General features: G+C 40.8%; 1 protein-coding gene across 3 annotated transcripts in view; it reads right to left on the bottom strand.

Annotated features, from left to right (window-relative positions):
- Window positions 1–25,582, bottom strand: part of Olf413 (DBH like monooxygenase olf413) — a 259,648-nt gene that overhangs the window by 15,500 nt on the left and 218,566 nt on the right. For all 3 annotated transcript variants that reach the window (XM_071726696.1, XM_071726697.1, XM_071726695.1), the window contains one exon: window positions 3,222–3,416. In XM_071726696.1, the coding sequence (XP_071582797.1) occupies window positions 3,222–3,416 (195 nt within the window). The remainder of the gene's footprint in view (window positions 1–3,221; window positions 3,417–25,582) is intronic.

A 25,582-nucleotide genomic window follows, 5' to 3' on the forward strand; every position in this document is an offset into this window, starting at 1 on the left:
AGTAAGAGCAGTTAAACGCAAATATATACGAGAAATTCATTACTATATTTTCCGACGCCGCGTGCGACTTACGTAACAAGGTTGCAAGTTGCTTTTGTGATATACGAGCCCATTTCGCCCTGTCTCAAAGCGGCGCCTTCCACGCCACGCGACTATTTTGCACAGTTCTCATGCACGGCCGGCTGCATTGTGCACGAACGTGTTGCGAGTTTTTCGGCACGTATAACAGAATAAGAACTGCATGTACCGGCGTTAGTTGCGTTACTTGTTCTAGGTAGTTTCGCTCGATATACAAGCCGTATTGTTGCGCGCGAACATATTGTTCAAAACGTTCTCAAAACGGTAGTTCGCAATATTGTAGGCACCGCTTATTGTTAGCTAGTTTCGACTACATTGATGTACCTCGATCGTTTTATATACATATAGAGTAAGATTTATAAATGACAAAATGCAAAATACTCTTAGTTTTTATTTATATAATTTTTCCAGCGCAAATCGAATATAAATTTCACGTGATATATGATATAATAATTTGCTTGTGCCTGCTTCTCTATTTTACTTCTTCATTAATGATACATCACGATATCATTATTATAACTAATTGTACAACTTGTAACTAATCTGGTTTTCTAACTAATCTGGTTAATTACATGCTTGTTGCTCCACGACAGGATAAGAATTACCTGTACCAGTATTAATCGTGCTATTTGTCCCGTATATGTATCCATCTGCAAGTCAGATTTTGACGAATTACTCTCGGAATACGAGATTTTGTGCATCAATGAAACCACGCTACACTCCGTTGCAATGTATCTCGGTAAATATGGAGACCCCAAGGGAAGTGGGGAAGGCAGGGTGCTGGTCGGTCGTTTCAAACTGCTCGCCGCGGGGCGTATGGACGACCGTATAGCGTCCGAGAAAATTACAATTCTCTTTTTCGCGCATCTCCTCCCCGACGACCGACTCCTGCCCTAAGCGCTCGAACCACGCCGGCGGATTCTCCCACGCGCTTATGCGAAATTATCGATGTCGAGATTACCGGGAAGGACGAGCGCGTTTATTGTTTTGCGGTCGAGCACGTTTGAGCGACGCCCGGGGGCGACGATGGAGAAATTTTTAGAGGACTCGTAGATACATTTCCGATTTCTACGCCAATAGGCATCGGACTCTGTCTTTGTCATTTCAAAACGATTTCTCTTTCTTCATTGACATTCCCGAAGTGAGATAAAGTGTCCGATAATAAAGGCTGCAAAAACTTCCGTCAGTCAATAATGGAATAATCAATCTTGCAGCTACGTGTTTAATTTTTAATTCTAAATTTGCTAAACTAAATTCAGCATGTTTGAACAAAAAGTTACAACAGAAATATGATAGTATTGGCAAATGTATGGCAAGAAAGTAAAAATTAACGAACCAGTAACAATCTCTTTAACAAACGAGAGAATATCGTAGAATATGAAGAGTAGCGCAATGTAAACTCATTCCTTATCAGCCTCGTCTTCTTTTGTGCCTATTCTTCTACTCCATATTCATCGTAGCGCGATACAAAAGTTACTCGGCTATTCGGCAACTTTTGCGTCATATTTAAAATAAATTCCCTGCATATTAGCACATAAGGCCTCTTTAGTTGCACTTTAGTTTTCTTTACATTGTTTGTATCCAAAGTAAAAGACACATATACTGTTTTTTTTTCCAAAAAAAGAAGAAGGAAAGCAATATAAAATATAACTATTCCACTACAACAATTGTAACAAAGTATTTGTAATGTAAACGGTTGAACAAAAATCTAGCTACAGATGATGAAATTCGACAAATTGGAAATGTATTTTCGAGCGAAATACATTCCGCGCGAGACGCTAGCTTGTCTCAAGCGATATTACATGGTCAACATTTCCGGGTCGTTTATCAGCACCGTCCAGCGAATGATCTTGCACTTTTTCGCGGGCCAACAAGCGGAATACGTGGAGCGGAGCGTGGCCCGATTCCGGTCTCGATATAAACTATAAACAGCGGCGGGGCAGACGGTAGAATTAGCATTGTCCGATTCTCGGCGATAGCGCCGCCCTCGTAATCTACGACCCGGCGACGCTAATGAACGAATAGTTTTTGCCGGATGTGACCTGGTTAAGATTTATGCCGTCATAAATTCGGGGCACAATGCCTTCTCTCTCTCTCTCTCTCTCTCTCTCTCTCTTTCTAACACGGCCGCGTGATAAAAATCCAGTCGCGCGCGCGCGCGCCCAGCTAAATGCGTTCGGAACATTCATCTCACGCACGCGATGTACATACGCACACGCGACTTGTACACGTGTCTACGAATGACGGAAACAAAAGCGTATGACGAGAGAGAGCTTTGAAAAAGCTTGTTCGCGTCTCGGATTCGGATAAACGAATAATTCGCCGCGTCTCCGCTCACAACAAAACGCCGATCACGCGGAACCAGTTTTTCTCCGTTTCGCTCGTGAAAATTTTTAACTCTCTCTCTCTCTCTCTCTCTGTTTAGGTTTACCTACGAAATATCGATACGAGATAAAGCTAATACTTTCAAAGCTTAAAAGAAATCAAGTTGAGCTTACCGATTATTTTTATTTCTAGCATTTCGAGCCGGAGTTCTCGGAATTTTTTTTCTTTTATTGCAAATTTTCAAAAGTCTTTAGCACGAAGATATATATTCTTGGTTGAAAATTAATGTCGAGTTAATAACGAGTTACAATGCTGATGATGATTCTTCAGAAAAGCCTGAATAAAGTAACTTTAGTTATCTTAAATACTTTCATGAAACCCGGCTTGAATCTGCCCTCCGCGCAAATCGAGTTCAATATCACAACGCCGATGGCAGATCCACTTTCGTGAACTCTAATTAAAACTCTTTAATCGTCTTTGTTCGCGCTCGCGAATTTCTCCGCGGTCGGGATGAATATTAACTTTGTTCTTGTTTCTTGTCACGTGCCGTCGTAATAACGCAAATCATAATAAATGCAATGTGCACCAACTGCGCGCTCTCTCCCTCCCCTTCCCTTCTCTCTCTTTTAATTACATCTGGAGCGAAACGAAATATTTCCTTCTTCAGCTAGTTAATCTCATTCGTTAAGTATTTATCTCGACGGAATCTCCGTATCGTGTATTTATCGCATATCTCAGAGTGATTTTTATCTCTCAGAACACATCTGATGAATATGAGAATTTAAATATGAAACGGAAAATAGAGCCTCGCAACCCACCTGCTTGTTCAAGATATCCCAGATCTTCAGCGGCGGCTCCGTTTCCTGATTACGCGAGCTTCGTTTGGGCTGCGCGTCTCTTTGCACCAGGTACAACGGTCTCGATCCTCGCACTGCTCCGTGATCGGGCAAGATACCGGCCGCTGATACCGGCTCCTCGACGTGATATTGCCACACCACTTGCATCGTGTCGTTCTGAAACACAAAGGACGACCCCAAAGTCAAAACGGGTGTCTCGTTCCTACACTTTTTGCTGCCGAAAAATATCGATAGAGAAACGGGGCTACAAAGGGTTGTGCCTTTGTACCTAGGTCGCCATAAAAATTGCTGCTTTCCGGAAAGAGTTACCCCACACGACGCGAATAAACGTCCTCTCTGCCGAAGATTGCGCGCTCGGCTGCGTCTTTTAAAGCCTTTTGTTAAATTTACGATCAAAAATTGCACCAGACCAAACCATTGTGAGCCATTTTTTTAAAAACTTCAGAAAAATAGAAGAGAAATACGCATTAGTTTTTATATACTTCTAATATAGTTTCGATAAAATGGATGTTCTTTTTTAATTGAAGATTCGCACACACAAAATTCAATATATGAAGTATTCGGCAAAATAACGCGGTGAAGGCATTTTTCTCATCTTGTATAATAATGAGTTTTAATAATTCAGCAATTAAAATTCTAGAGTCGGCTATATTTCGGACCACCCAGGGTGTCCTAAACACCCCTAGGTCCGCGAGGGGCGTCGATTTCTCTTGGCGCGCGCCAATCACCTGCGGTCATGCTGCGGGCATACGCGATTCACCCCTCGAGAAGAAAGGCGGCCATCGAGGGTGGTCGGGCCATATATCGAATACAAGCGACAGCGTCCCGCCGCGCGCCGTCCGCCTGTCGCGGTTGCCCGCGAAACGTACACGTGTCCAACCGCGCCAAACTTGGGGTCGCTTTTACAAGCAAGCCACTTACATGTTGCGGGACAATCGCGCCTGATTGGGGAACTGACCGTACGCGGACTCGTTAACCGATCCGTTCCAAAAAGAGGTCATTCATGACGCGACTGGTAGGAATAAAAATAAAAAGCGCGCAGTTATTGTCAGCCAAATTTGCGAGTTCATAATCAAGGCAATTTCTGCTTAATCGATTAATTTCACTCGTTTATTACGGGATAAGGTATGAACTAAAGTATACGGAAAATGATGGATAGATTAAATAAAAATTTGAGATGTCTTTCATCGAAGATTAATTTGTTTTTTTTTTCTTTAGTTTTTAGCACGTTCACATAGTGTTCGATTTTACTATATAATACATGGAGAATTTAATATATTTTTTATATTTATAGCGAGATTTATAGTTAAAAGAAATCACAGGAAAAAGGAAATTAATAACTGTATTTTTATTAATAAAATGATTGAAATTGTAAAAATACGTATGCCTATATTAAACACATGCAAGTAAAATATTTGCGATAGTCATTTGCCTAAATCACTTTATGAAACATTGATTCAGAAATATTAAACCAAATATCGCGAGAATTCACATCCATCATGTCCTCGATCGTTATCGACCCCTGTCTGCCGCCATTAACGTATCGGAGACCCAGATTAAGAGCGTACTTCGCCACCCCAGACACGTCTCGACGTGAAGCAAAAAATCGTCGGCGAAATCACGGAAGTCTCGCAATCGGCGACGTACGAATTTGCAAACCGCTCACGTGTTACCCATTCACGTTTCTCGATAATTGTCAAGCCCCCCAACATCGTGCCTACCCCTTCCTCGAGGAGGAGAAACCCCACACCCCACGTCCGTTAACTCCGCCGCGTGTAATCGTCGGCGCACCTACGTTTGTTTCCGAATTGGTTGAGACAATCGGGCGCCACTTCTCGCGCGAGGAAACGAGGATGAGGTAAGATACGACGTGGCGACCCAGATCCGACAGATCGAAAGATTCCTGGGGCCAAGATGGAAGGTCGATCGGAGGAAATGGGCATCGCTCTGGAAAGAACGAGGTGAGAATCACGCGATTCGCCATCGATCGATTCCGGAGACGCCCTTAGACTATTTTATGCACTCTCGTTGTCCTCTCTTAGATCAACCGCCCTGCAGTTTTTCGGAAGCACGCTATGTTACAGTATGCGTCTCAAAATTTAACATTGCCAACCAATTTTAACATTAAAGACAAGCTTCAGAGCTTTCAGTAAATTATCTTATTCTTTAATAAATTTCAAATACAAATTTTGCTTTGAGAAAATTTTAGTTTATCCGATTTGTTTATCCGGGTGCATAATATCGACAATTAAACGACTGTGAAAAAGGGCGATCATTAAATTTTCGTGACAAGAAAAAATTCACTCTGATCACAAAATCCATAATTTAAAGAAAGCGTAGCTAGTCTGAGATATCATAGATTTTTTTGCTTAATATTTTAAATACGAGCTAAATTAAATTTCTGTTGTGTCATTAAAAACTTAACGCATTTTTCCTTGACATCAAAAGAGCCTATCTAAGGACGATAATAAATGTATCTTTTCTGTTCGTTTTTCTGTTTCTGTGTTTTCTTCGTACATAAAGTTTGTAATTAATTCGAAGAGTTCTAATATCTCATATTTCATCTTGACAGTTCCGACATAATTTTACATTTCATCTTCCACAATGTTGAATATCGCGATTCATAATTGCATAATTACTTTTTATTTCAATTTTTCTAATCATTTTTCAAGTCTCTTTATTTGCCTTAACTAAATTAGCTTTCTAATTTAGCACCCGATAGTTCCAATTCATTTGTAATCGTTTGAAATATTTAACTGTTACACATTTATACTATTATACAATACACTTTCATGAAACTCACAAAGGATTTTACGTTACAGCATAATATAGATATCCTCTCTTTTACCTTCTATTTCAATACGTTCTTATGCAAGAGTTTCGTGGAAAATAGTAGCTTTTTTGTGAGTCTCGTTGATCGTCAGGTTCAAAGAACGCGATGCTATTGTGAGACTCGAGTCCGCCATTCGCGATGCGAGTAAGCTACGCGCTCGATCTCAGAAATTCTGATTTAAAAGATCCACCTAACCCGCTGTATGCTTAAATAGATCGGCAAGGGAAGAGCGATGCGGAAAGATTCTTCCGGAAATGAGAACGATATTGACGCTTGTAAGGATCATTAAGCGAGAATATGATCCATGGAAACCATAAACATGCATTTAATTATCACAAGGATGCTTATTAGGGATGCTCATTAAACGCAAAAAGTTACGGCATAGTAAAGAAAAGGTGTGTGTGTGTGTGTGTGGTGTATAGAGAATTATAATAACAATCTTGAAAATGAGAGGAAATAATATAATTGAAAAGGTTTCGAATAATATTACAACAAAATTCTTTAATAACTACCAAGCAACATTTTCACTAATTTACGTAGATATCTGATAACATCCTGAAAGAAATTTTTATATTGTTTTATGATAATACAGATCGATAAGAAACGTTCTTTAAACAAACAAATCCATCAAGCTAAGAAATCCACATGTTAAATTCATAATTTATTTATTATTATTTAATTTATCATTATTTCTTCCGAATACTAATTATGTAATCGATTAAACGTATGCTGTTTTACAAACATATGAGTTAATCGTTTGCTGCATACTTTATACTTTAACTCAGGAATATTGCCATAAAGAAATATTCGTGCTTACGACATATGAGTAAGATAAAAAACAAAAAATCTTGTTTGAAAGATAGGCTAGATAACTTCGCGGGACAAGATGTAAGCAAGAAGACAAACGGAACGGATTTGAGATTCGAAGACATCCTCTACTAACTCAGGCGACGTTTCTTTCGCGGAACAACTTTGTTGTTCGTTGTTCTCGTAAGCCGTAAATCTCCTTCACTTGTTCGTTTTGCACACCAACGTCCCTCCGTCTGCGTATCTACGTTAGAAACAGTCGTAGTTCGCAATTATCCGTTCCAATAGCCGTTGGGTCAAAGGAGAGAAGAGAGGGAGGCAGAAGATCCCATTTCGCAAGTTAAAGATGTCAGCCGCGATGTGAGCAAATGGCGCGCGAGTTCCCTTGGAAACCCTGGCATAAAAGATCTGGGCCACGTGCTCCGTGGAATCCCAAAGTTGAGTGCGAAGAGAGAGAGAGAGAGAGAGAGAGAGAGAGAGAGAGAGAGAAGGGACAGCAGGAAGATATATCAAAGGGAGCGTAGTACTATAATGGCGCCTAATAGAGTTCCCTTATTACGCGAAGCGGTAAGGTTATTGTGGACTTCGCTTTTGAACTCCGGAAACGATTTCGATCGTGACGTTAAAACAATTTCTCGAATAACAGTAAACGGAGCAATATTACCTTATGGGCAATTCAATTTCAGCATTAATACGACAATTATCTGGAAGTCTCCAGTAGCCAAATACAATTATCTTCATCTAATTTAGTTATCACAAATCCACTGGAATTAAAGGTTGATGTCCTTTAGATTCGAAATCCAAGGGTCAATGTAATATTGACGTTACTATAAAAAGGGTTACAATAAAGGGATAACAAATGGGAACCATTCGAGCACACGAACTGGTCTATCCTCCGAAATTGAAAATCCACTTCCTTCTCCTCTCTCTTTGAAACTTCCCACCCCTGTTCTTCCTCTTCCGTATTACGTCAGGAATCGTATCTCACGGCTAACGTCGCGCGGCAGTCGTTGAATTTAAGGGGCGTACCCCAATTTCGGGGTTGAGAGATATCACTTGCTATGTGAGCAAATGACGCGTTCTTCCTTCCTCGGAAAACTCCGTTTTAGAAGCTCGATAACGCTCCCCCCGTTTTCAAATCTTCACTTCAGCGGCGAGCCGAAAGAAAAAAAACAGTTCGAAGGGACGACCCTCTTATTAAAGATAGTCCTTTCATAACTGAACGTATTCAGAAGGCGGTTTAGAATTTCAAAGTTATCGCAATTTAAGAGTGACGACGAATTCAACGCGTATTTTTCAATGTAGTGTCAGTGTCGAAATGTCAAAAATATAATTAACTCTTTAAAAATGAAGATCATTCAAATAATACCTATGATTATTTGAATATCTCGTTTAAAATATTTCTGTTAGTCTAAAATAATTTGTAAGATGCATCCACTTTCACCGCAACAGATTTCAGCTAATTGCGAGATGTAAACACTCACGGTTTTCGCTCTCAAAGAACAACTCGGGAGTCAACATCGGTGACAATTGTTCCACTTTGGCGCGGTAGAAGCAACCGCGCTCTCTTCGAACTAACTTTCGAGTGTGCTAAAAGTATCTTCCTTTCGGTAAAAAAAAAAAAAAAGAAAGAAAGACGAGAGCACCGTGAAACTTCGACGGCGCGGGCCAGTTTGCTTCTCGCCGAAAGAAGGACGATTTCCGATGTTCGGACTACAGACAAACCGATACCCGTGAGTAGCTTCTTTCGAAGGCAACGTTAATTGCCCGGAGTGCAAAAATCCGACGGCTAGTTATCGACAAATCAGCTCGAACGCCTCCCCGTCCCCGTTTTTCCCCACCTCCATCTCCAGCATCCGTCTTGTTCGCCTGTCGTCTTAGCCGAACGCGCGTTCGCAACCCCGATAGGGAAAACTAATATTGAACATTCCTAAGTAGAATGCAAAGGGTGCGACGAAGGGGGGTGGCGATGAGGGCTGCCCATCGTCATGCGGCCGGTGTAGGGGGGAGGGAGAGGAGAAACTCGAACTCGAAAGTTTTAAAAAGCAATTAAGGGCTTCAAACTCCCAACACACTCGCTTCTCGCCTGCCTACAACCTCGTTCATGCCGCTCAACCCCTTGTACCCCTCTCTTTCTCGCCCCGTTCGTCATCAGTCTCGTTTCTCGCTTCGTATCCTCATCATCCGTGGCGGGCATTCGAGGGTGGATTCGTTGCCATTTGCCATCAGCCAGAATTGAATTATTTCGTTACCCTTAAGAGAGCTAATGTACTTTTTTCAGAAGAATGTCGATATATAACATCCTCCATTAATCACAATGGTAATTTTGAAATATCGTATAACGTGAGAAAAAAGTATTATAGGAATTATACAATGTTGGAAGGATGCTCTCGACAAAATGGCTATTTCCACGCTATAATTTAAATATTTTAATATTTAAGGAAATGGCCGGAATGGATCAACTCAACTCAATTGATCAAAGTACATATTTACGCGAATGTAGATTTCAAATAATCGTAAACTTAAAAAAAATAATTAATCGACATAAGAAACGACATTTCATACTACTGTCATTTTTTTGAAATAAGATATCAAGGAATCAATCATTGAAATTAAAGATAAAGAACACACTCTCAAATGCTAAGGAAACTACCGACTATTTCGCGGAATTGTTGTTTGTTACAAATGTTTAAACGTGTGTACCATAAATAAGCGTAGTTTGCCATAAAGTAGATAGGAGTTTGCTCGCATACTCGCCACCTGGGAACGGCGGAGGTGCCGAATCGATAATCTCAGTCTCGCGAGATCCAGCCGGGGTATTTCGAATTCAAGTACTCCCGCGAGCGTGAGCGCAATTTGCAATAAAGCAATACGCGGGCTTCTACATATTTATCACCGTGAAACGTAAGGAGAAATCGATAATAGCGCCGCGAATGCCGATCCGGTTGGCGGGATCGAATTGGTTCTTCGACGGTCGACAGTCTCGATTCGCCGTAACGAAAACGCGCGTAAATCTCGCCGGAATCTTTACCGCAACTAAATACGAACGTACGTCTAAAATTTTACGGAAATCAATTTAAAAATTCCGAGATGAACGGTTTGAATATCGATAATTTCTTCCACAAATGAATTAAATTTTAAAGCTAAGAAAATTTGTATGCGCGCTAAATTTTAAGAAAATATGAAACAAGATCTCTTGTTTTTATATTATGTAATTTCAAATATATATAGCTTCTAGTTTCATAAAAATTTAACTTTAAGCAGTATTCGAAAGATTGCGACTTAGCGATCAAATTCGTTAAGGGTTAAGCGACTGGAAGGAATAGCGATGAAACTGGAGCACCCTGTGTTCGGGATAGCGTATGTATCTATAGCCTCGGCTAGAATACGATATGTACGCTATACATGGTGCAATCATTCGTAACGCCATTGAAAGTGTCGCAGGCCCGGTTACAGCAGCTCAGCGCACCTACGTCGATTAGATTCAAATACGTATCAGTGTTTCACGTGCACGCGAGAAGAATACTTTACGCGCATCGATTTTCCTCACGGCGCGGCGCGTGCAGACCGAGCTTCGTATTCCCGTTTAAGCGCTAAACGTGCTCGCCTGTTCCTCTCCGCGGATTGATACGGAACGCGATTTTCATATTGTCGAGACGAGACTTGAAATTTAAAAAAGTATTAGAATTCATCTATAATATATATTGTATTTTATCGGGACCAGATAGCAAAATTGAAATGGCTTCAATCTTGCTTAATGTAACTACTTAGAAATTTACAGGATGTAAAAAACAATTGAAATGTTGATTATTCTATTTCAAAACATCGGCATTTAGCGAAATCTTTTTTAACATTTAATAAATTTCACCTGATGATTTTTAACAGATTTTTTTCTCAACAATTAAATCACAGAGCGAAAAGACGAAAAAGAAGGTCTTCCTCTTTTTCATTACCGTTGCTGAAAATACGATCAGATCAACCGTGTCTTTTAACTTGATAAAATCGCGTACATTTTCTTTAATTAGACAGGTGCGATATTCACGAGTCCCCGAGATAACTCTTACTTCATGTACGACTTACGAACTTCGAAGAATCCCAAATAGGGCCGCCGCGTAATGTCAAGTGCGAGTAAAATCGCTTTATCATGGCGACGCGAGGCAATTCCTTTTCCTCGTTTCCACTCTGCGAAGTTCCCTCCCTACATCGGCTAGATAATTTTGGAATCGCGTGATTAAAGTTCTCACGATTAAAGTTCTCGCTCCGTTTGAATAATGACGCGAAAACGCGCGCACGTCGGCGAAGATACACAAGCTATCGGCGCTTGTTGTGTTAGTTTTCGTACTCAGCGCTGCACAGCCGGCGATAAAACGAGCGCGATCTCACACGGATATCTAACTGTAACAGATAAGACGGCACGATTCTCGCGCTCGCAGATGTATTCTACCGCGCGTATATATATCGCGCTATACATTTAATGAAGTTTAACAGAATTAAAGTCGAGGCGGCGCACTCTGGGAGGTAACACGTAAGATGAGCCCGTGCAAATCGATAATGGCTTCTTTCTGCTTTAAAGAGCTTCAATGAACTGAACTTTAATATTACTTTCATCTCTGATTTCATTTCTGGAAAGAACATGAATCGTATATCAAATTTATCAGGAGATAGAAGAGAAGACGTAAGAAAAAAAGAGCTATTGTAGTCCATTATTATTAGATCCTTCCTTCACACGGAAATGATTACAAAAATTCATACATAATAATAAACGCTTATTTTGAAAGAAATCTCTCTTTTGTCATTCTGTGTACAAACTATATAAAATTGCGAGCGAAGAACGGCTTAAGATTATTTCTAACGGACTTTTTTAACTGTTTTTTTTCTCCTGTAGAGATGTGCTCACGGGTATTGCCGATTAACGCGATGTTTTCACGAGATTAACGTCGCGCTTTATTTTTTTAAAACTTTCGAAACTTAATCATGTATAGCAGGCGGGCTTTGTCGAGAAGCATTGATTGGATACGCTTGTGTACTTCGCGTTGAAAAAGGGTGGGCACCGCTAACAAGATTCTATCGCTTTGCTTGGTGTATCGTTGGTGCTCTCTTCATCAACGTGAAGCCGATGAGCCAACATCGGCGAATACGTGGCCACCGGCGTACCTGAGCACATCCTCTGGTATGTACCCAGTCATTAACGGGTAAACTCAGTCTAAACTTCCCGGTGGATCCTGTCAAGGACCCGGAGCAATACTCACAAGCGTTGTTGCAACGTAACTAAGCGCGCGCCGAATTCGCCCGCCGATGCCTGAACTTCGGTGCTCGATATGCGAAGATTAATGACGACCGCTTAAAGTTTCCGGATTAACGATCTACGCATCAATGTAACTCGTCAGACGGGCCGAAAATATTTGCGCTTAATCATTAGCAAATGTTATCGATTTTATATATTGCCGGGGATATATTATAAATTTGTTTACGCGTTGGCGCAAATCCGCCTGTGGACTTATGCTTATTTTATGAGGCAATTAACTGCCATTTTCATTTATTGGCCATTAATTAATGTTACGATTGTTTAATGAAATGACGGTTGAATAAAACATGTGTTTTGTTTCGTGTCTACAGCATTGGCAATTTATGTATATACATGTTCACTATAATGTTAAAACGTTAACATCAACTCGCGAGACTAAAGCATTAATCATTTTATATGTGTAACTATATATATATACTGCATTTCTGTCTCTTGTTTCATACACATTATATGTGATGATGAAAAATTGTGACGAAATTTCGCACAGTGCTAATTTATGATTACGGTAATAAGCGGACGAGTTTATTTCGTATCGAACTTTCTAAAATTTCATTTTAGACTAAAATCAAAAACTATATATAAACGCAAGTAAATTTTGGTGCAGTATAAGACAGCGTGCGTTTCGCAAGACGTTCTATCCGCTATTTTTCCCGTTATTCATCCAAGGTTAATAAACGCACCCGAACTGTAACGGGCCGATAAAAATAGCCGGTCAAGACAGCCGACTGTCGGAATTGGAAAGTGGAAATCACCCTTATTGCTTATCGACGCGCAACAAAGCGGCGTGGTCAAAGCGCGAGTATTCGCGTCAGCAAGCCGCGCCGAGGTGAGCACGAACGGCGTTTGTATAATTAACGAGCTTGCGGTGGGCTCTATTTCTCTCTCTCTTTCTCTTCCGCCTCGCGGGCAGGTTCTTGCAGGTTCACCCTCTGGCAGAATCGCATGTGTTCATTCCACGGCGTGCGCCACTTATGCCGAGAATACTGAATTATTCCGCAGCCGCGCACACGCGCGGCTCCCTCTCCTCGTAATTCTTCGGCTATCGATTCCGCGTTACGCCGACTGTGTACCTCCGCTTTTTCTTCTCTTTCTCTCCCCCCCCCCTTCCTTCTCTCTTTCTCTCTCTTTTTTCCTCTTTTTTTTATTTTATCTAACGCGGAAGGCACCACTCACTGCTAAATGACCGAGCATCGACATTCGCGTTCACGCCGCGCCAACTCAATACGGAATTCGTCGTGTAAGCGCTAAGAATAAGTCCCGTGGTTTTTTCACCCCGCGCGTTGCGGCACGCGCGAACTTTTCCCTGGGGGCTCATATCCTCACTTTTCTTTCCTTTTTCTCGCTGATAGCGCGCGGATAGGAAATATAACGGTGATATAAATAAATGTGAAGCGCACGTAAGTGCGAGAAACGGGGGAAAAGTTGCACCTGTCAAATTGCGCATAATGCGGACGTACAGAGTAATGCAATTTCGTTTAAATATACACCTATGCGCTCTACTGCCGTTCAAGGCGGAACAGGAAAATATACAGAAGTTACTCTAAATCGACGATGTTCGAAGATTCAAAACTGCTTGACTCGTAATTATACAATTGACCATAATTGTTCACTGGCGTTAATAAATGTTGAAAGACAAATGACCACCGATTAGCCGTTCTACTTGTCTCTGTACATGGAGCTATAATTTAATCTGAAGCATAGGGCACCGGGATACTCGACGTTAGCGAGCGATGCTGCGGCAGGATGAGACGTCGTCCTGGTCTATGACGTTGACTGTCGTGTCAACGAACCAGGGAATCCCTAGGGACCCCGTCGCCGGCATAGCAGACAGGAGGGCACTAAAGTTCGCGTAATTTAGCTGCGGCGCAGACTCTGCCTCCGGTATAGCCGCGTCAATATTAATCATCGTCGTCCTCGGCATGGCAAAACGTTCGGGAACGTGGAAAATCGGAAACAATGAGCGGTCATATTACTCGCAAGCGCATATAGAATGGACCAGGTACCGAGGACTGACTAATATTTGTCGGAAGTAAACGTTAAGAGCCGAACCGGAATCGTCCCGGATCTTCTCCGGGATATATTCCTCGAAATATATCCCGGGCAACATCCGTCTCGCGATTTCCTTTTAAGAATGCTGCTGCTCGTATTACTTCGTTTCAGTGTCCCGATATTACTCGACAAATACAGAACAACCTCATTTTCGTGTAAAACCATAGCGGGGTTGCGATTGCCGTCCATTTCATCAACTGCAGTAGCAATAATTATGGAAACAATAATATTGTAAAATACAAGGCATTTTTAATGTTTCGTATTTATGACATTCTTTTTCGCTCGAATTATCCTTAAAGAATTTAAAGTACATTTTTCTCAACAAAAGTTTTGATCGACAATCTTCAGACAGCCGACTGAAAATAAATCGCTTTTCACGGGTTAAGTTTCAAGTGCGCGAATAGGTAACAAAACTTTATTCATTCAGTCTTAAATAATTTCTAAATTAATAACTTTTATATCTATTCCATCAGAATCGTAAAAGCTGTAGGGGATGATCTCAGTTTCAGAAGAACTGTAATATCATTTCAAATTCACTTTCTTAGTTCTGTCCAAGTTCTGTCGGCGTTCAATTTACGCAAATCTGAAAACAGAGATATACGCTGTGCCAAGTTTGTATACGTTCCCCCGGCGGTGAATGAAAGACGGAGAAGGAATGGGCATTCAAGCTCTCGCGATAACGACTGGCATCAGCGGCCGCGGCGGGGTGCACCTTCTCGCAACCCTCGCGAGTTTAATGCGCGCGGAAGAGTAGAAAGGATAGAACTGAAAGAGGAACTGCGGAGACACGCGGTGGTGAGACCGAGAGAAACGTACTATACGTCAAGACAATAAGTGCCATTAAGATAACGGGCGGTGGGGGGAGGCTTAGATAACCCCCGCATGAACCTTCTTCCGCGAATCCGGTAATGGAGGATTCCGTTTTATTCCCGACGTTATTTTTGGCGTATCCGCCAGGCGAACTTACGGGTGTCCCTGCTTTTCGGTAACGATCCAATCTCGCTCGACGCGCGCGACTGGCCATTCGCGACTCCGATAAGCGCGATAAGCTCCCTTCATTCAGAAATGTCCAGGCATTAACCCTTAAAAATGAATCTACTTTTCTTCGCTTCGAGATTTCTCTTGAATTTTTGCTGCAAGCTAAGACGTAACGTTCAAACTTGTTTTTCATCACAAGCGTTAAACTCTAATGTACAGTTATAATTTATTCACATTCTAATTTCCTTGAATTGAAAATTCTGTATTCTTGGATTTGTTGTGAATTTCGTGAGCAATCCTCTCGAGGAGCTGTAAATAAAATATTGCTTTTTTGCCTGATGCAAAGTTCTACCATCCGGCAGAAAAATTTAAGACACGGAAGACATAAATGATTTAATAAGTCTATCTCCTTAATGCTTTTGTCTCTGACTTTGATAGTTACTGTACCAGAAATTTTTTAGATCAATTCCGTTTCGATTCTTGTGAAGATACGGCGTATTTCGTATCTTTTATTTCTCCTTCCGCAATAATAGTATTGCTCGTGATCTCGAAAACAAGTATTGAACAAAGGAAAAGGGAAAAGAAAAAAACATGCTTCTATGGGACACGAGGAAATCCGCGCACATATTACCACGCCTACCACTCTCGCGCGTCTTATCCCGATCAGTAATTAGTCTGTTCGTTCGCCGGGAGTCAAGGAGCCGATTATTGATTAATATTAAAAGCCATTGCTGATTGGATAAAATTGATGCTACCACGGCAAGCGAGCTCTTTCCCCGGCATTACTGTCGGCTGTTTTCTTTGTCCCCGTTTTCCTTCGTTTCCTCCCTTCTATTCGTTCTCCTAGGAATGTGGCAAAATATGATCTCGATGTTAGTAGATTGAACGTGTAAGCTCATGGATATTGAATTACACATTCGTACTTTCAGACTTTATGCTCTAAAAACTCAATACATTTCCAAAAGAATAAATTGAAAATTTGGTATAATATACAAAAAGAATACACACGTTATAAATATATATCTATAATATTTGTTATAAATATTCGAGAATACTCAGAGTTAATCGTCACTCTTTGAATCCGTCCTCTTTTCTTCCCGAGCAAAAATATCGTCTGCACGTTCGATAACCAGCTGAAAAGAAATACGCGACTTCTACAATCCTCCGTAAATCCTCTTCTGCATCTTCGATCTTCTCGCGGGGAGTTCATCGGAAAGCAAATGACGCGAGCACGCTGAATACGCTCTGCAAAGTGCGAATCCGCGCGTTGCACAGAGGTTTACGGAATAATGCGGAAGGGATGACGCTTGCAAAGGGGGTGACGAAATGCAGTCCTACAGATACTCGAAAGAGGAGGGAGAGGGTTGCGTATGAGGAGGGCGGCGGGGTGAGGGGAAAAGATGGTGTTCGACTCGGTGGAAAAGCAGCGCGGAATAGCGTGGATCGCGAGGGCGAAATTGGAGATCGAGTGGCGAATGCCGGAAGAGTGGCTGTGGCACTCGGCGGTGCAAACGGGAACTATTCGATCGGGTAGGGTGGAAAATGGAGAAACGCGTGTGCGCCCGCACGCACGCAGGAGAAACCGGAAGATTGGTGCGACGAATAAGCCCGCGCGCCAATAGAAAGTCCCCGACATTCGCCATCTCTCGTGGATTCGCTCTGGTCGAGATTCCGTATATATTTCAGCCATTGAATTCGCCGGGTCGAGTGTGCGCGCGAGTCGATCCGATAAACGGATCGCCGACTTTCGAACGTCAATTCGGAAGTCATAAGCCGACGGTAAACTCTCTGCTCTGCATTTTCACGCGGATTAAATAAATATCAACGCCCCGAAGAATAGATTTGCCACGCCGGTAAACTCGGAGAGAGCATGAGAGGCTGGAGAGATGCCGTGCTCAGGGATCGTAAGATGACAAACGTCAAAGTCACTTTGGTTCCGAAGCAAAAATTAGATAAAAATATTGAGATATTAAAAATATGAATATCGAGAAGCAGAAATGTATGGCGAGAAAATATCGACTTCCACCGCGTCGTATAAATGCTTTTGCATTTTCACGCAGATCAAGGACATGTCAGGAATATGCAGAAATGAGATTTTTCACGCGAGAAATTTGAAGCACGAAGATAAAAAAGATAAAAGATTTGTCTGCCATTCTCATTCAACTTCATTGATATGGACTGTCGCAGAAATGAAACAAAACACGGAATGTCCCGTGTGAACGCAGATTAAATTGATGCCTTAAAACGGCGATGATCGATATCGTCCTCCTGCTTGGTAGGAAAAAGATGTGTAATTTGCCAAATACTCTATCACATACTTCGCCAAGTGTGTAAGTACCAAGATAGTGCTTGAAGAATGAAACTCTTCATGCGGGAAACTTAAAATACGAAGGTTGAAAAATTTTCCAGGGAAGGGAGATTCTTCTTCGCGCGCTTCTCATTCGACTTCGCGAGCACGGACAGCGAATTTGTCGCAGAAATGAAGGGACGTGGGTGCAAAATGTCTTATGCGATCTTCTTTGAGGATCGTGCGATCGCTGGAAATGAGGTTCCATTGAACACCCGGTTATAGAAAAATGGATAAATGCGAGCACCCGGTGCAAACATCTTTTCGATGTATGCGTATCTGTTATAATATCGATAACCATGTAAAGATAAATTGCACTGGAACACACGCGTATCATTTTGATATAAAAAAAAACAAATATTTTCGAAACGTATATCCAAACCTAAAATTATATTTACATCATTGAAAGAAACTTGCAATGGATTGATAAGCAGTTATATTTACATTGCCGATTTTGTTGCATCGCTTATATTATTAATCCATCCATTTAGCTTCTTCCGATAAATAGAGAATAGCTGATTCACGCAACAGTTTTTTAAATGCCATTGCAGACATCGCTTCTGTATGCCTATCGGCTCTTCCAGTTTTCGCAACGTTACTTTCTGTCCGTGATGCGCCGCACAAAAGTCACAACAAGCTCGCTCGTCATGCCGATGTGGCTGAGACGCGTCGCGCGATAACTACCTGCGCTTATAGTTTATCTGCAAAAGCGACGACGCATATTAACGTAACGTGGCGTGACAGCCCAAGCCAGATACGACTTCCACCACGTATCTGCAGTTTAAACCATCGCTGTCATCACCGCCTGCACCGTAAAACTACATTCGGAATTTCTGGTAACTGGTAATATCATTCGCGCACTATTAAGCCGTCACAGCACGAACGAGTTTAGAGCGAACGTTTTCCGCAGTCTGCGCAGACAGGAAAGTTAATTTCAACGATGCGTCGAGGAACGTATAAGCGGCGAATAGCGTTAAAACAGTCGCGGAAAAGGACGATTATTTCTCCTACGTTTTAATTTTTTTTACAGTGAAATTAATTATTCCTCTCTCGTTTTGAGCTTATATCATCGTTGTACACGCGATTTAAGCATCATTTACCGTACCGAAAACAGACTCAAATACTTCGTGCGTCGTTAAGCTAACGATTTTCCGAAGTTCGCTACTTTGTGTCGCTTATTACGAGCTACGCACGCTCGATTAAAGATTGTAATAGCGGCGAAAGTGATTTCAGTTCACTCGACAACCTTTGGTTGAAACTCTAGCTGCTTCTGTAACGAAAATGGGCAATTTTTTTTACATATTTTCAGGGAGAGAATAATTCATTTTTTTCGAAATACATTTAGAGTTATACATAGTCATGCAATTGTGTGAGTTTTACTCGATCAATATGAAAATTATATATGCAGTGTCAATGCCCGATTTCGGTCCAAGCTTGCTAATCAAATTATATTGCGGTTCAATATGCATTAACTGACGCGACATTTCGATCCCGATTCCTTTCCACAGAGAAAGAGTAGTGAATGAATTCACATGGAATGGAATATTTTCTAGACAATAAATTTCCTAAGATGGAAATCACAATGTCAAAATGTGTATTAAAAATGTTTAATAAATACGTTTAACATCGTGTATACTTTACTGAATGGATTACCAATCGTAGATTTATTTAATGTAATTAATCAGTCATCTGACGATTTACAAATCAGATTATTATTTTTAAAAACGTCGCAAGAATCTGATTTATTAGATTAAATCAATTATATTTACCTAATATTTTTTGTACAACTAATATATCGAAAATAATATTTTTTATTAACTGAAATATCTGAGAGGTGGAGCTTGCGAAATGCTTCCATGGACTTGTTCCGACTCTAGCGACTCTGCAGTCGACGTTACAAATCAAGAAGTTAGGGCAATGGACTAATTATTCGAACGATAACGATCACTCTCCGAGTTTTCGATATCCGGCGCTCCAGCCGAAGTAATTTCGAGTCGTAGCTCGAGAGATGGATCTCCTCGCTGCTCGTTTCCGCCGAACGGTGCGGAATTGCACGTACGGAAGATACGTCGGCTACAGATCGGTGGATCGGTGCACGCGGGCACGTGCACGTACGCGAAAAGACGCGCGGACACGACTTACGAAATGCAACTTGGCGCCGTCGTCGTCTCTTTTCGCGCGGAATCCAATCGGTGGCACAGATTTCTCGACGATATTCGTCACCGGATCGTATTACACATATGAAACGTACAGGGTGGTTCATGATACGGCAGATTTAATATGACGGATCGATCTTGGAAGATATCTTTAAAAAAAAGTTTCGCAAAATCCTTCATACGGCTATTCGAATCTTAAAAAGAAGACACAAAGAACTATTCGCGCGATATGAAAGAAAAATAATAACGGTAAAAATCGAAAAACATGAATACTTTACACAATGGCCCAGAGTTTGCAATGATGAGTTTTTAAAAATATTACATCCAGGAATATGCCGCATAATTTTACATTTAGAATCAACCACACACATTCGTATGCGGCTTTTTACATACAATGACAAAATCCGGAAAATAAAATCTTAAAGTTATACCGGCGCACTGTATAATTTTCAATCGTCCGCTGAATACGAGCTCGTAGATGGGCGAGAAAAACCCATCGGGCGAGCACTGTTTGCGAAAATTTCATTTCGAACAAATTCTCGTTCCTGCACATATATAGGTACCAATGGCGTTTCCCTTTGCAAAGTACATTCGCTCGAACGTTATTTCTGCGGTTTCTGTATATGCGCGCATCGTGCATTTGGAGACATAAATATTTCGTAGATAGAAATATATAGAAGAACGGCGAGTTGGGTCAGCGTATCGGCTGCATGATGACTGCAGCCTTTGAATTTATATTTACTTTCAACAAGCGCTCGCGCTTGCAAAAGCGATTTTGCTGAGAGATATCTATACATCTATAAAAATATATATTCTTTTTTTACATTTTTTTCCAGAGACAATCGTGATACCAGGATTGACGTACATCGAAGATGATTGGTACATATCGAAGGTAAAATAAATGTATTTTTTTATATTTATATTGGATTTAAGTTAGAAGACGAAAAAGTACACAAAGCATAAATATCTGCTATTTTTAACGGTTTGTTTATACACACGAAATCTCATTTCGAGAATCTGATTTACGTTTTATATAACGTTATTTGTATCATTGATTTGGCTGATTCGTTCCGTACGATCGTTGGTTTCAAGCATACAAATTTGCCTTAAATTCGCGGGTCAAGGTTTCTTAAACTACGGGGCAGGAAAATTTTCGGCTTTGCTCGTTCCAGTTTGTGGCCCGTCGGCGGTGGCCGCGACACGATATTCCACTCGGCGGACAATATATTATGCGCGATAACCCGAGCGCGGAAACGGGAAAGAGTTGTTCGCCCGTAAGTTAGTGGAACTATCGCTGATTCCGAGATATTTGCACGGGATTACCTCTTCGTTTAACTTCCGGTTGCAACCACGAAGGTATGGAGACACGGATTGTCGCGGAAAGAGAAGGCGAGAAAAAGTGAGGAGAACTTATATGCCATGCACATAGATAGACATATTTCGTTCAATCTAGAAATTAAACGTACCAAAGAATAATAGGAAATACATGAAAAGCAAAGCGGCATGGAATATTTTTTATTATATTACAAATAAATATTTTGTTACGCTTTAACATTCAAATGCATACATTTTAATCATTTAACAAAGCTTTTAACAATGCTTACATGCAAAAAGTAAAAAATTATAAATTGATAAATCAATAAAATCGATAAAAAAAAGTTATAGGGACAATTGCCTTGATGCTTCTATAGTAGATAATAAAATGACGAGCGTCCTAAGATAATAGACTACGCATAGAAGACTGATAGATACTAGATCAAACAAAGAGAAGAATGAAGAAGAGCAAACGGAGCGTACATCAGAGGCCTAGAGAGAAGCGAGGGAAGTTTAAGGACACAGAAGAAGAAGAGTCGGGAATTGAGAAGTGGCGAAACTTTAACGCAAACTCCAACAGCAGTGTCTCTACGGGTAAGTGAGCGAAGTGCCGCCGTTTTGGAACGCGAGAGGAGGATCAAGTACACGATAACTCCCGCAGTCTGCTCTCCGGTCAGGTATCTCTCCTGGGGTACGTATGTTACCTGACCGGAACTCAAACATCGGTTATAGTTTCGTTTCGCGATCTCGGAATCGAGTGACGCTCCGTTATAATAGGTCAAATGTCCCGTAGCGTTTCTCCGAGTTTCAATTGTTGCACAGTCTATATCGATCTCTATTATTTGCATAGGCCGTAACGGCGTATTCAAGATATAGAGCGTCCCTGATAGCTCTATATTTGAATAGAATAAAATATTAATTCGAAGATATATTGATTCTTTCGATGAATGATCTTTTTTTTTTCAGAGAAAAAGTGAATGTGTCGGCAACTTTTGAATAATGGAAATAAATTTTAAAAATAGAATGAGCGAATGAAAATCAAGGGCTTTTGTGCGAGTATAAATTAAGAGCTTCGGAGATTATATAGAGTAAATACATACTAGTCTCTATAAAATATTAAATATACTTTATCTTTATTTAGCATCTTAACTTAAGAGTTAGTACAAAAATATTCGCTATAAACAATTGAAACCTATCGTGGAAAATCGATATAAGCGGGATATTTTATATGTAATGATTTATTCAGCAGACTAATTTCACTTTTATAATTAATTAAAGAAGATGCCATTTTCGGTCGGGCTTGATCTTAATTGCTTAATAATAATATTTCTGTGTAAATTTTGTATACTTTTTCCAACTCAGTAAATTGCCGATTATTTATCGGTCTTAAAATACAGCTTTTTATTGGATAAATCTAAATATACTTAAATCGATAATTGATTTAACTTTTAATGCTAATAAGCATCCAATTTAAACCACTGTAAGAAATTTATTGCGAAAAATATCACCTCAGCCAAAGTTCGAACCTAGACTTCCCTAGAATCCGTGACGAGCGTCTTTATCAATTCGATCACTGAGATCGAATTTCACTTTTCTTTCAAAGTAAGTAACAGTCTTTAACCATAATTTTAACAGTGATCACTTGTGATGCGACCTAATTTTGTATTTAACGGGTACAACTGTCAACATTAATTCTTAAACTAATTACTCAATGCGTTATTAAATACATTTCGTAAATAAAAACGAGATTGCATTTTAATACGATCGAAATTAACGCACCCACAGATACGTACTTCATCCTTTCCACTTCAATTAGTCTAAAAGTCATCAGGATAAGCATCTGAGGAATTACGCTTGATTACGCACAGAGGCGCTCCATGTGCTTCCGAGAGAGATAGATATATTCCGGTAGATATTCTATCTGAAAAAACGCGACGCGGTACATCGTCACGCGAACGAGATATGGTGTGCTTTCTGGCGAATGACGTCGTTCGGTAAATACAATCTAACTCCCAGGGTGACAGGAAACGGTCGATTTTAATACTACCATGCCGAACGTGTCGCGGCTATAGCGAGTTCCGATCCGTAGAATTCAATCCAATTAAAAAGCAACACATTGCCATCTGTTCGGCGCGCACTCAGGTAACTCTCCTGGGACGCAAGCTACCTGACCAGAACTCAAATACTCGCGGTTGTTTCGCCGATATGACGCGAATTCGTTAATGGAACTAAATTCTGCCAACAGAAACTCGAAACTGTCGTCATTCCGATCCGCGACCCCAGTCGATTGTCAAGCAGTGTTAGGCGAAAGCTGTACGCGTTGAACGTACCAATATCCATAAACGATAGCGAGATATAGACCAATTACGAATCAAAAGGATCGCATATCTGCACGGTATACTTTTAAAAATTGAACGTATTTTCACTACGTGAACATTGAAATGGAAAGAGAAATAAAACATTCTGCTAAGAAATAATACATAATCAGAAATAATAAAAATAAAAATAAGACGTTATAATTATTTTACAATAAAATTGAAATTGATGAGAAAAGCAATCGCGTAGCATTGATCCGTTCGCCAAATCGATTTTCAACCATATCTAGCTCGGAGATAAAAATAAATTCGTGGGGAGCTTACGGAAAGGGCGATAATTCTGGGTCATCGGAGTCAAGGAACTCGAAAGCTGCTACAGCGGCCTCGAGACCCAGCGAGCTCCTTTATTGCAACGTCTTCAGCCCGAAGCATAAATCTCAGGACTTCGTCCGAGTTCGTTGGTCGAGCGCTTACGCAAACTCGTTAAAAAGCATTATATCCGTCGCGCGGAATGAATTTAACGGGGAACGAGCACGCACTGTGCGAAGGAGAGAGAAATCCGCTCGAGCTTTAATGCGTTGCGGAAATAACGAGATCGAGGCCGGGTCGGTGCGAGCGGGGCGAGCTTTCGTGCGAGCCTCTCGGCGACGATCGCGTCGCATGCGGCCAGACAATTTCGCATCGCTTCGCAGCCATATTATGCGATAAACGTATGGGGATCCCATCGGGGATGGAAATCATGATTCAATAAACTCCCTCCCCATTTCATCGGCGATAAAAGACAGTTGATACAGTAACGGCCGATTAATAATATAAATGCAACTACGATTAACAATTGAATGTGGAACATTAACTGAAAGCGAGCGAAACGCGGATATTTAAACCACTCACCGTGAGTTTTAGCAAGTAATAATCATGTGAGCTTCACTCACTTACTGAACATAATGCAAAAAAATATAATAATTCAGTTACATTTTTTTTTTAAATCTTGATGTTAATAATTATATACTATTTTGATTATGCAGCAAATTCTAATAGTTAATATCTATCAATTAAGTGATTATATCATTTAAAGAGTGACGTTTACTTGTAGAATTTTCAAATAGGATAGAAGTGGGGAAAAACACTCTAAGAGAAAAACTACTGCTACGGTATAAGAAATTTGTTTACTTGATCAATTACGAAGTTTTGTGAAAATGTTTCTTGGAATGCTCTCTCGCGAATGCATTTTGCGGCGCGCGCGCGCGCGCGGAATTAACCCACCAACTTCTCGTACCTGTTAACCACGCCAGTTCCGATTCGAAGGATAACCGCGGACATAATAGTTGCATTATCGCCGCCAACGGACATTTCCCCGCTGGCATTTAGGGCCGAGACGATCGGACAGTTTAAACGCCCGGGCCGTGTGGCCCGATCGATACGCGAAGCTTATCAAAGCCACAACTATATGCGAAGCGGGATCAAGCACGAGTTTCGTTTAGCATTTCATGGCCGAGCGGCAAGGCAGGCCTCACGTGTCAAAGCCTTCGTGCACAATGTAATCTCGCTATTAATGTGCGCGTTCATCATCGCAAACGCAAATAAAATTAGAATGCAACCGGGATAATTTCCGCGAATTCCGATCAAAGGTAAAACAAGCAAAACAGCGATCAAAAGTCGCGTAATATACGGCTATAGTGCAAGAACGAAATTGGATCTCTACTTGTACTTTGCAAATAACGAAATATATCATTTAGAAAGATGATTATTCCTCGAATTTTCATTTTAGACTTAGTCGCTTAGTCTTTATCGTGTCAAGTATGAAATTATTGACATTTGATGCGCGTTAATACGTTCTTCCGTCATCGAATCTGCAAATGGCAAAATTCAAAGCTGATGAGAGTCGTAATGCGATTAATTCTGGACTTAATAAGCTCTTTTGCGATCTCATTAGCTCGCGATGTATTATTTTAAATCTAATAACAAAGTGTGCTCGCGCGTGCGTTGATAAAATTTATTATGTTCGATTAAATTTACAAAATTGCGATTATATTGGCATGTTCCAAAGTAAAGGGAATTAGGCTTCACGTTAACGTTAAACTCGATAGACATTTTTATAGTGCAATCGCTATTATCGCGATGCAATAGATCCAAAATCTCTTACGTATGACAGGTAAACGATTACACGCTATAAATTGCTGTTTGCGCAGCTGTAAAAGGAAACGATTTTTGAGTATCA

Source organism: Temnothorax nylanderi, unplaced genomic scaffold (genome assembly GCF_030848795.1).
Source record: "Temnothorax nylanderi isolate EJ_2023f unplaced genomic scaffold, tnyl_v1.0 TNYL_tig0010_pilon, whole genome shotgun sequence".
In the NCBI taxonomy this organism is placed as follows: domain Eukaryota; kingdom Metazoa; phylum Arthropoda; class Insecta; order Hymenoptera; family Formicidae; genus Temnothorax; species Temnothorax nylanderi.